The 12567-nt window shown below is 48.5% G+C and overlaps 1 protein-coding gene across 1 annotated transcript in view; it reads right to left on the reverse strand.

The window, feature by feature from the left end:
- TTC39B (tetratricopeptide repeat domain 39B) overlaps positions 1-9185 on the reverse strand; it is a 124699-nt gene extending 115514 nt beyond the window's left edge. Inside the window, exon 1 of the mRNA XM_079790493.1 lies at positions 9123-9185. Coding sequence (XP_079646619.1) covers positions 9123-9164 — 42 coding nt within the window. The 5' untranslated portion in view covers positions 9165-9185. The remainder of the gene's footprint in view (positions 1-9122) is intronic.
- Positions 9186-12567: the final 3382 nt, after the last annotated feature.

Here is a 12567-nt window from a genome sequence, read left to right on the forward strand (position 1 = left end):
AAAACACTCCATAAATAAGGGAGAATACATGTGTCTCTCAACTGTCAAAAAGAAGAAAATAAAAATCCTTAGCTGAGGGCTCAGGGTGGATCTAAATCTGCTGGAACACACAGCACCGCTCTGCTGCCTCAACCACCTCACTCGCACACTGCGCTCCCGCACCGTGGCCCCTCATGCTTCGTCCACGCCTGAGCATGTTCCCCTGCCGCTGCCTCCGCCTCGAGGAATGAAGGTGTGATCTCTCCACCACTGCCTGTGGAAATGCCACCCTCAAGGGCCAGGTCAAATGTCACCCTCTAGATCACAGATGTCAAAGGTGAGAGGAACTTCAGAGACAGACCAGTAGTGCCAGTTCCTTCGTGTCACCTATGAGGACAGCAGGCCCACAAAGATTAAGTCACACGGCCGGGCAGTAAAGACTTGGTCTGCAAACCAAGTCGACCGACCTGGGTAGGGGCATGCCCTCACCACGTGTCCGCGGCAGCCCTGTGAACGCTCTCTTCTCTCTTCTTCTAGGAGCACCAGGCTGCTCACACTCTCTCTGGACTCGCCCCTATGTCAGGATAGAGTTGTTTGTTGTGTCCACATTCCTGACTGGCTGCTCCAATGGGGAGCCACACCCTGCCCATCACGTTACCCCAGTACTTAGCTACCCTTGCATATAGTGGGCCTTCAGTGGGCTGTTAACAGTCATTGGACAGACAAAACAAAACACGAGAAAACCACGTGGCTCTCCATCTCTGACAAAACAAAACACGAGAAAACCACGTGCCCCTCCATCTCTGACAAAACAAAACACGAGAAAACCACGTGCCCCTCCATCTCCGGTGTGCCTCCCTCCAGTCAGCCTGCATGCACTCCAGAGAGAGCCACCTGCCCAGTGCTGATCCCTCCCCACTTCTCTTCAGCTTAAAACACTAACTACACACCACGATGGCCACAATTTGGCATCAAAGACATGGAACGGCCCTTCCTGCCCTTCCAATATTGACCCCTGCTCCCCAGAGCACCACAAGCTCTCCCCCACCTCCATGCCTTATGCCTGCTAGGTCCTCTCCCTGAGACACACTTCCAGAGTTCCCTCATGCCCAGCTCTCTGCTCAGCCATACTTACCCTGCAAAATCCAGAATTCCAAAAAGTGGTCTCTTCAAGGAAACCATCCCTGACTACCCCCCCCCCCCCCCCGAATTCATAGTATCAGATTCACGTCGTGGATCATTAGTAACAGCACCCGAGGGCAGGGAACTAAGAAAAGAAGTGAAACAGCTAACTCAAGGAAGAACTGACACCTGCCCAGAGGTGAGGTGCCCTCCTCTGTGCACCCAAAGCAGCCTGGCATCCCTCCTCCATGGTTCCCAGCATGCAGCAGTACATCTGTTTGTCCACACACCTGCCCCTGTTCCTGACTAGACCGTAACTTAGGGCGACAGCTATGTTTGCCTCTCCTGGACCTAGCACAAAATCTAACACATTACATTAGACTCAATAATTCTCACTTACTAGTTACAATGAGACCCAACAAATGTAGGGTGTCCCCCAAAAATGTACATACATACTTTGAATAATTATAAAGGCAGTGTATATATGTAATATATATCATTTTACTAAAATATTTTAAAATATGTAGGATATATATGTATATATACATGTATATATACGTCTATATAATAAAATTCTAATATGCAAATCGACCGAATGGCTAAACGACCAGTCGCTATGGCACCGGTCGCTATGGCACGCACTGACCATCAGGGGCAGATGCTCAATGCAGGAGCTGCCCCCTGGTGGTCAGTGCGCTCCCACAGGGGGAGTGCTGCTCAGCCAGAAGCCGGGCTCACGGCTGGTGAGCACAGCAGCAGTGGCGGGAACCTCTCACGCCTCTGCCACAGGCGGGCAGTAAGGAGCGAGGGGTCCCGGACTGGAGAGCCATGGACTGCGAGAGGGATGTCTGACTGCCAGCTTCCTGGGAATTGGGCCTAAGCTGGGAGGCGGACATCCCCCAAAGGGTCCTGGATTGCAAGAAGATGCAGGCCAGGCTGAGGGACGCCCCTCCCCCCCCCGACCAAGTGCACAAATTTTGTGCACCGGGCCTCGTGTGTGTGTGTGTGTGTGTGTGTGTGTGTGTGTGTGTGTGCGCGCGCGCGCACGCGCGCGCGCATAATTTTACTAAAATACTTAAAAATATGTAGGCCTTATGTATATATCAGCATAATATCAGCAATACATTCAAGGGGACATGTCCCCAGATCTCAGCAGAAAAGCATTTACTACACAACCACAGTCTTAACCTTTTGCACTCAGATGTCAAGTGTGACTCGACACAGTTAGCATCGGTAGTAGCTCTTTTTATACTCTTTGAATGTATCAATAATTTGAAATATAAAAAAATCCAAATAAATAAGTTTGTATGAAAAGAAACTCCAGTTTTTTATTCTACTGCCGCGCTTTGTAAAATCTGGGGTATTTAAAAAATTAAATCCCGAGTAGAATAAAGGAATCGAGAAAAAGCAAGCGAGTGCAAAGGGTTAAAGAGCTTAAGAAACACACTGGAATGATGAACTCCTAGGCATTCAACACTTGAGGAGTCCCAGTGAAGAGGTGTGGTGACCTAACCAATTCAGCCATCTAGCCAGAGTGGCTCTGAGTACAGGACCAATTTCCACGAAGCACAGGAGAGGAAGGGGAGAGCACTGGAGACCAGCAAAGGTTTGCAAAGGAAAACTCTCTCTGAGAAGCCTCACAAGTGCCCAGAGAGTCCCCAGGTACTCAACCTCTGCGCAGTGAGACCCACCCGAGATGGCCACTGGGCACCTGAGCCTAGGGCAGTGGTCGGCAAACTCATTAGTCAACAGAGCCAAATATCAACAGTACAACGATTGAAATTTCTTTGAGAGCCAAATTTTTTAAACTTAAACTTCTTCTAACGCCACTTCTTCAAAATAGACTCGCCCAGGCCGTGGTAGAGCCATACTCAAGGGGCCAAAGAGCCGCATGTGGCTCGCGAGCCGCAGTTTGCCGACCTAGGGCCTAGGGGCTGGGGAGCTGTCCACAGATGGCGTAGATGCAAACCACCAGCCTCACAGAATCCACAGAATCAGATTCACGTGTGGATCGTTAGTAACAGCCCCCGAGGACAGGGAACTAAGACAGGAAGGTAAACAGCTAACTGAAGGAAGAGCGGATACCTGCCCAGAGCAGCATACCTGCACTACTGGCCTGGAAAGGAAGAAGGGAGTATCCAGGTGTGCGGGGAAGGAAGGAGAAAATGAGGGCAATTTTCACTGAGAAAGGAGCAGCAGCCCCTTGCTCTTCCTGCTGCCACCTCCACAATCTGGCTGCATCAGCTTTACCAGATTTAACTTCCTAAAATAACCTATCACACTTGTGTCTAGGGGTTGGGGAGCTGTCCTGGCCTGGGTGCTCAATGGTTAGATCATCAGCCTGTGCATGGAAGGGTCATGGGTTCGATCCCCAGTCCTGGTCGGTCTGGGGTGTGGGAGAGGCAACCAATTGATGTGTCTCACACAGATGTCTCTCTCTCTCTCCCCCCCCCCCCACTCCCCTTCCACTCTCTCTAAAATCAATGGAAAATATATCCTCGGGTGAGGATTAACAAAATAAATAAATTAAAATATTTTAAAAAACCTTCCACCACAGGGATGTAAAGTACAGCATAGAGAACATAGTCAATACTATTGTAATAACTATGTATGGTGCCAGGTGGATACTGGAAATATAGAGGGAAATACTTTGCAAAGTATATGATTGTCTAACCACTATGCTGTACACCTGAAACTAATACAAAATAATACTGAATGTGAAAATATATATATATAGTTTGGATTACATGAAAAAAGAAGTCCAGATTCCCATTTTTTTAGAATAACCCAAACGCCTTAGCCTGACATTCAGACACTGTACCACGTGATCCAAGCTGGCTGTGCAGGCTCAGCCCTCACCAGCTCTCCTTCCCATGGCTGAACCCCTGCTAAGCCAGGTGCACTCGCATTCCCGCCCGTCTCAACGTCCACCCAGGCCTGAGCTTATCCCATTGCTCTTCTCAGCATCATCTTGCTCACCCTTCAAGCCCCAGTCCAAAGACCATCCCCTCTTTAAAGTCTTTGCCAGCCACTAAACTAGGGTGTCAACCATCACTGCCGTCCTAGGGTAACTCCTGAAAGCACCCCGTTTACTCTCAGAGTGTCCTATTATGACAATAAATTACATGGCCCTCCTACCGAAAACCTATCCTGGCCCAAAGACAGAACTAGCTACTTGTGCACCTGTGTCCTTTGCAAGAGAGCTCTGCAGGGCAATAATGCTGTCTTACCTCAGTGTGTGCTTCCAGCATCGAAAGGCTGTTAGCACCTAAGTGCTCCAGAAACACTGTGACTGAGGGAATGAAAGCATGGAGCTGATTCTAAGAAACTGTAGCAATCAATGTGATCTAAACTTCACCTAAAATTCCAAGGAAAAAAGTTTCTAAATCAGAATAAGACTTAAAAAATTCTGGGCCCCAAAAGCAGGTCATGGGAACTTCTGTCACATAGGCCATTTCCTTCCCTAACTCGGTGATTCTCAACTGTTTTTCATTATGGCCCCCTAAGAAGCCTTTTTAGACATTTTTTCCTAACTACACCCCCATGAAATTTTAATAGCACCCAGATCTATCTGTGCTTTATACATAAAACAAGTATACCGTATTTTCCGGCGTATAAGACGACTTTTTAACCCAGGAAAATCTTATACGCCCAGTCGTCTTATACGCCGGAAAATACGACAGTTTAATCTTTTTGTTCAATAATGGATTCAGATTGACTTAATAAAAAAATTTCAGTTATTAAAAGTTTAAAGCTATGAACATTTAACTTTGTAACTGTATTTGCTGAGTAACTTTTAATAGAATTTTAATATAAAATACAATGCATCTGTTTACATGTGCAAATTACCAATTTCTACCTAACAGAAATATAACCAAATTTTTAAAAGACATTCAAAACTATTATTTTTCCAGCAAAGGTAAAACAATTGAAAAATTATCTTCTTAAAAGTTATTTTTAATGAAATTAACTCTTGTTTCATATGAGAAAATAATTTTTAATTTAACTAGCTCCTAGATATTCATTTAGATATTGTCAATATATTCTCCTCACCCAAGTAGAGAGAAGAAGTAAGGAAGGGAGGGAGGAAGGGAGGGTGGGAGGGAGGGAAAAACTTCAGTGTGAGAGAGAGACATCAACTGGTTGCCTCCCACATGCCCTCAATGGGGCAGGTGATGGAACCTATAACCTAGGTACTTGCCCTTGACAGGGAATGAAACTCTGGACCCTTCAGTGCAGGGGGAGGGTGGGAGCAGATGCTCTAACCACTGAGCTACTCCGGCCAAGGTGATATATTCTCTTTTTAGTACTTTTTCACATAATTATTGGTGGACTGAATAATTTTAACAGGATTAAATAATAAATGTAAACAAACTATTTTTATTTAATTCTCAAATTCCAAATCACACAAAAGCACGGAGGGCCAAACATAGCAAGAAGGGCAGCCAACAGCAGCCCATAAGAATGAGGAGTTCACCAAGAGAGAGACAACTTCAAGATCAAGCAACTGATGGTCCTCCAGTCATAGCCATCTATTTGCCATAGATTTGTAGTATTGACCTTGCACAATTGCTGTATACCTTTCATGAACCTCATGTCAATGTTGCTTGTGTAATTCCCAAGAAAACCTAATGTTAAGAAATGAGATTTTGTTAACCAAGGTTTGAAGGACCACACACCATTGTAAAATCTAAGATGTTTTTGTCTCCCCTCCAGAATCAATTTTTGGCACCTTTGAGGTTGCAGGTCCTAATCTCTGTATTCTCACATTTATCCTCCTAGAAAAAAACAAAAACATCCATTTACACTGCATCCCACAGCGTAATGCATCTCAACACATCTGCTCTCATCATGAGAGCTCTTCTACTACCATCATCTCTTTAGTTACTTTGAAAGAAGAGATCCCCATATTATTAACCCTTCTCCCAAAAAGGAGCCCCCCTCTGCTCCAAAAGCACAGACTTTTAGAGCTGGAAAAACACTTAAGGCTCATCCAGCCCCTCCTTCTTCATCTGAAGAAACAACAGAGCCCTAAGAAGTTGAGAGACATGTCAATTGAAGTCACCAGTTATGGGCAAGGTCCTTGTCTGTCTAGTTCACTGTTGTGTCTCTGGGCCAGCACTGGGTTTGACACATGAGACAGTCAGATGTTTGCACACATAATGAATGAATGGTTATGGGGCAAATTAGTGACACAATTGAGAGCCCAGTTCACCTAATTCTGAGGCTGTTACTTTTCCAATTATACCATTGGCACTTGTACTACCCTTTCCAACCACACCCTTCTATTTCCCTGGAGTATCAAAGAGTGGCACAAAGACTATTAAATGTTTAGTGTTTGAAAAACTTCCCAGCTGAAATAAGCTATTTTAGTTCACACAACCAGCAAAGTTGAAGGGTAGGGTCTTGTTCACTCGTGTGCAGAGCATTTCAGCCCACTGAAAGTTAGGAACTTTGTGCAAATAAGGATACCCAGTCTACAATGCACTATTTCTAACTTGCTTACCTTGCCTTGAGCTCTTTTCTAGAATCCTGTACACATGTCACATCCCCCTACCCAGACCAAGAACCCTAGACGGTCAAAACTGTGTCTTGTCTTTCTAAAGCACCTACCAAGTTTGAACACAGAGCAAATGTCCAATAAATGTTTGTAAACTTATACCAATGGAACGGGTGCACCATGAGGGACAAAAGTGGATTTGGCATGAATAAAAAATACTACTTGTACCTGCTCATCTCCTAGGACCAGTACGGAACCTAATATGTAATAGGCGCCTAAGAGTTATTACATTTAAAAAGTGAATGAAGCCCTGACGGGTTTGGCTCAGTGGATAGAGCATCGGCCTGCGGACTGAAGGGTCCCGGGTTCGATTCCGGTCAAGGGCATGTACCTTGGTTGCGGGCACATCCCCAGTGGGGGGTGTGCAGGAGGCAGCTGATCAATGCTTCTCTCCTTGATGTTTCTAACTCTCTATCCCTCTCCCTTCCTCTCCGTAAAAAATCAATAAAATATAAAAAAAAAGTGAATGAAATATATGGAAAAATATAAGAAATTACTGAGCAACATTTTTTCTGCAGTCACTCATTTGTTCCTTCATTCAACAAATATGTCTTCATCGAGTATCTGTGTGCCAGGCTCGCTGCTGCTCTGAAACCTAACTTCCCCCACAGAGCGACAGCCCTTCTAATGCACCTCAACACATCTGCTCATCTTTCAGGCCATGGGCATAGCCAGGTGGCCATATGTCTCAATATGCCCAGGAGTGTCCCAGTTTACACCTATTGTCCAAGCATGAATTATTAATAGCATCCGCGTTCTCTCTCAACAATACCCTGGTCTAGACAATTATACAGCCCTAAGTGTAGCACTTTTTTTTTCCCCGATGAGCAGACTAGGGATTCAAAATTTTCACTCCACATTTACCAGCTACTCTTTGGTCTTGTTTCCTCACTTATAATATGGGCATAACACTGATTAAACCAAATGGCTACACAGAGAAGCAGCTGGGGACAAGGCTGGAACATCGGATTGAGACCACACTGTACAGAGCCTTGCATGCCAGGTGCATGGATACTACATTCAATATACAACAGGGAGCCGTAACAGCTTTTGAGGAATGGGGTGCCTGCAGGGTCAAAGCACACCACACAAGTGCTACCACCTTGATTACAGTAGAGAACTAAGGAATGAAAAACAGCTGGTTCCGACACGCCAAAAAAGACAGCCTAAAGTTATAAGGAAACGTTGTCACCGATGAAATTAGCAACAAATGTAATACTGCATCATTGGCTTTTTGTAATACCGCATCATTGGCTTTTTGTAGTTTTAAAGTTTCAAAAGAAAACAGATGCAGTTGAGCAAGCTCTAGCTCACTGGTCTGTGATCTTGGTGCCCTCGTCCCGAGGGACAGGCTGTAAGGAAGGTTCTGGACCGCCAGGCTTGCCCTCTTGTCTGCAGGGCACGTAAAGGAGGTATATATAGTTCGGGTTTGGCTTGGCTTTTATTTTAAGGGCTACATTTAAAACATCGTGTTCACCGTCGGGAGTTTCCCGGCTTTGAGGAAAAGGATGGGAATCTTAACCCGCCTCCTCCAGATCTTCCACTATTGCATCATTTGAAACTAAGCCTCCTCAGGCAGCGACTTGTAAGATTCAAGTCAGGTAAAATGGAGGCAGCAGCAGCAGCAGCCGGCCTCAACTTCCAGCTCCAGAGAGCGCGTCTCCCCGGAGCGGCCAAGTGCAGAAAGGAGAGTCTGTAAAATCAACAGGTCCGGCGCGCGCGCCCCAATGTGCCCAGGCCCGGCGCGCCGGCCGCGGGAGGAAGTGGTTAATTACTTCCATACAGCGGAGACGACAGGATGCCGGAGTGGGCTCCGCAGCGCCTTCTCTCCGTCTACACCGCCGGCCCCGGGGACCGGCTTGGGAAAGGCCGGGCGCCGTGGACCGCGGGGAGAGCGCCGCTCCGGGGCGGCGGCTGCGGGCCCTTTGCGCCCCAGCCCTCCGGCAGCCCCTGCCCTTCGCACCCAGGAAGACAGACACCCCTGGGGTTCTTCTCCCTCCGGCGGTCCCCCTCCTCTCCTCGACTGTAAGCCTTTCGGTTCTGCCCCCAGGAAACTTCCATAGAAGGTGCGACTCCCTCCCAGCTCAAGACAGAACCGGCGAGGGCCGGCGTCGGGACTGCGGGGCCAGACCTCAGAACGCCGGGCGCACCTGGAGAGGCCCCGAATAGCTCCGTGCGGCGGGTCCCGCGCCCTCGCACCCATCCACCCGACGACCGGACGAAGTGTCCCCCGTCCACCCAACCCCAAGGTGCCGGCGCCCCGAACCGCGGCCCCGCCTCCGCTCCGAGCGCCGCGGGGACCCTCCTCGCTCCCGCGGGGGCAGACAGACCTCCCTTCCGCGCTCCTGCCCATCCCTCCAGGCGGGAGGCAGCCGGTCCCAAACTGGGACCAAGGGGGCGGGACTTGGGCCATCCCGGCCGGGTCCAGGCGCAGTGCCCACACTCCCCCACCGGCCAGTACCTCGTCCGCTTCCAGCTCGGCTCCGTTGCCTACGAGCGCCATATTCCTCCTCCGCCTGCCGCCACCCAAAACCGAGCAGGGAGCTCAGAGCCGACTCCGTTTCTCCGCTCCGGGCTCAGCCCAGCGCCAGTGTGGGAGGAAGGGGGCAGCCCCGCCTCCCGCCGGCTCCCGGGCGGGGCCAGGGAGCAGCTACACAGGCGCTTGCCCCGCCCCCGGCGCCCGCAGACCTGCGGAGCATCCATCTCCCCCAGGGGCGCCGGGCGGCCCTCCGCGCCTGGGCTCCGCCCCCACAGGCCTCGCCCCGCCCTCCCACGCGGCTCAGACGGTTCAGCCAACCAGGTTTCCCCGACGAGTCTCTGCCCCCAGTCCGCTTCTGCCTTCGACCCCCACGTGGGCGGGGCCACTCAGTGGGCGGGGTCACCTCGCACCCCGAGGCTTAGCGGGTTGGCCCACCCACCGGTGAGGAACCTGAGGTCCCCGCTTCCAGCGCTCTGCAGAGGGCAGGTGCTCCCTGGAGCCAAGAGAGGGCGGGCTGGACGAGGCCAAGGTCAAAGCCGCGTTACCCCTGAGTCCTATGAAGCGTCCACATGGTCCTTGGACTGATGCCAGTCCTCTTCCCTCGCAGGTGGACACCGGGTCTCACAGATGATGTGGCCAGCGTGCCTTATGTCACTGTCACCGGTCACCCAGAGGCCTCTGCCATATAGGTCCGTCAGACAACAGGGATGCTTTGTTTGCTTCCGTGTATTTTTTTTTTTATCCTCACCCAAGGATATTTTTTCATTGATTCTTAGGGAGAATGGCAGAGAGAGGGAAAGACAGAGAGGAACATCGATGTGAGAGAAACTCATCAGTTGGTTGCCTCCTGCACCAGCCTTAATCAGGGCCTGGGCCAGGGAGGAGCCTGCAACCCAGGTACATGCCCTTAACCAGAATCGAACCCAGGACCCTTTGGTCCACAGGCCGATGCTCTATCCACTGAGCCAAACCTGCTAGGGCTGCTTCCAAGTATGTTTGAAAACTAAAAGAAAATTCATGGACACATATTAATACTACTTAGTGCTCCTCTACCCCTCCTCCCACTACCTTGTCACCTTTATGTCCCCAGCATCCCGCACTGACCCCTTTTGTCGCCCCAAACATAGGTGTATAATGTGTGCTTGAACTAGAAGCGACTGAAGGGATGCTGTTTACTTCAAGGCTGTATCCCCAGCACCTAGAACGTACAGTGTCCTGTATGTAGTAGGTGCTCAACAAATATTTGTTGCCTGAGTTTAGAAATTGATTCTTGCTTCTAACATGTAAAATAATCGAAGTATCCAACTGGTAAATTCAAACCTATATTTCGGGGGTGAGAGGGTGTCAGTTTTATTTTACACACCATAAAATTTGCCAAGTTTAAGTGTATAATTGGATGACAAATGTTTACAAAACACCATCCTGAAGATAATACAGAAAACCCCCAAAAGTTTCCTGTGCCTCTTTGCTGTTAATGTCCTATCCCCAGTCCCTGGCTTCTGGCAACCACTGATCTGCTTTCTACCACCATCATTTACCTTTTCTAGAATCCTATATAATAAAAGCTTAATAAGCTAAGTGTCTGGTCACCTGGTGGTCTGTTCAACCAATCAAAGCGTAATATGCTAATGATAAGCTAAGGCCACTCAATCGCTGGCTATGACTTGCACTGACCACCAGGGGGCAGACACTCTGACTGGTAGGTTAGCTTGCTGCTGGGGTCCAGCCGATTGGGACTGAGCGAGATGGGTCAGACACGCCCTGGAGCCCTCCCACGGCCCTTCCATAGCTGGCCAACCTCCCACATCCCTCCCAATCCCAATCGTGCACCGGTGGGGTCCCTTGGCCTGGCCTGCGCCCTCTTGCAATCTGGGACCCCTCAGGGGAGAGCCAGTTTCAGCCTGATCCTGCAGGCCAGGCCAAGGGACCCCACTGGTGCACGAATTCATGCACTGGGCCTCTAGTTTCAAATAAATTGAATCAAAGCATGTGGTCCTTTATGGCTGCTCATAAAAGACTAATGTCATCAAGTGATAACTATAAAAGACTAATGGTCATCAAGTGATAACTATAAAAGGAGCTAACATTTATTGAGTACTAGAGGCCCGGTGCATGAAATTCATGCACTCAGGGGGAGGAGGGAGTGTCTCTCAGCCCCGCCTGCCCTCTTGCAGTCTGGGAGCCCTTGGGGGATGTCCAACTGCCAGCTTAAGTGGGCCTAAGCTGGCAGTCGGACATCCTTAGTGCTGCCACAGAGGCAGGAAAGGCTCCCACCACCGCCACTGTGCTCCCCAGCCGTGAGCCCGGCTTCTAGCTGAGCAGCGGTCCCCCTGTGGGAGCGCACTGACCACCAGGGGGCAGCTCCTGCGTTGAGCATCTGTCCCCTGGTGGTCAGTGAGCATCATAGCGACCAGTCATTCCACTATTCGGTTGATTTGCATATTAGCCTTTTATTATATAGGATTTCTTATATGCCAGGAGTATGCTAAGCCCCTTGCATATATGACTTCATTCATCCTTCATAACCCCATGAAGTAGGCACTGTCAACGTACAGATGAGTAAACCCAAGCTCAGAAAGTTTAAGTAACTTGCTTGAGGTCAGACAGCTATGAAGCAAGTAGGGATGCCAGAATCTGAGCTCCAGCAGTCTGACTCAGGGTGTGGCTGGTAACCATTTCTCTGCACTTCCTCCAGCCACTCTCCCTCTCTTTCTCCCTATTTGTTTCAACAGAGCAACTGCCTGAACATGTCAACTACACATATTTTCAGTGAATCATCTTTGCATCCTTGAATTGCTCTACAATTGTAATGAGTCCATAATGTACCTTTATACTAAAAAAATAAATAACATGGCTTCTACCCTATAAACCCCATGGGGAAAAAAATGGGTTATGGTGATGGTTGCACAACTCTATGAATTTACTACAAATCATGAATTGTATACTTATAATAGGTGAGTTTTATAGTTTTGCATATAACATCTCAATTAAAGTCTTTTTAAGAACTGGTTAACACACCTGTTGGGTGTCCTTAGAATCAGATATAGGGGGCTAAAAGGGACCTAGAGACCATTTAATTCCAATACCCCTGCAAGTTTCCATTCCTCCCCACAACCTCCTGTTTATACTTCACTTCCCGAGACCAGATTTCCTGTCTAAGTCCAGGTTCTACTCTGTATTACTCATGCATGATTCTGTGTTATAAAATTCATTGGTTCTTAAATTGATATCACACATCTTTTTGACATCTCCTTGCTGGCTTCTTCCTCCCCCATATGCTTTCTTATTGTTTTACTTCTGAATTTCAACTCCTCGAATTTTGAAGAGATACAAAAAAACTTGGCTCTAATTACTGTCATGATTGTGTTATAATGAGAATCAAATCTAATTTTCCAAAAATCTATTCTTGTAGATGAAGGTTGGTGTG

The sequence above is a fragment of the Cnephaeus nilssonii genome (assembly GCF_951640355.1).
Source record: "Cnephaeus nilssonii genome assembly, chromosome: 14".
NCBI classification, from domain to species: domain Eukaryota; kingdom Metazoa; phylum Chordata; class Mammalia; order Chiroptera; family Vespertilionidae; genus Cnephaeus; species Cnephaeus nilssonii.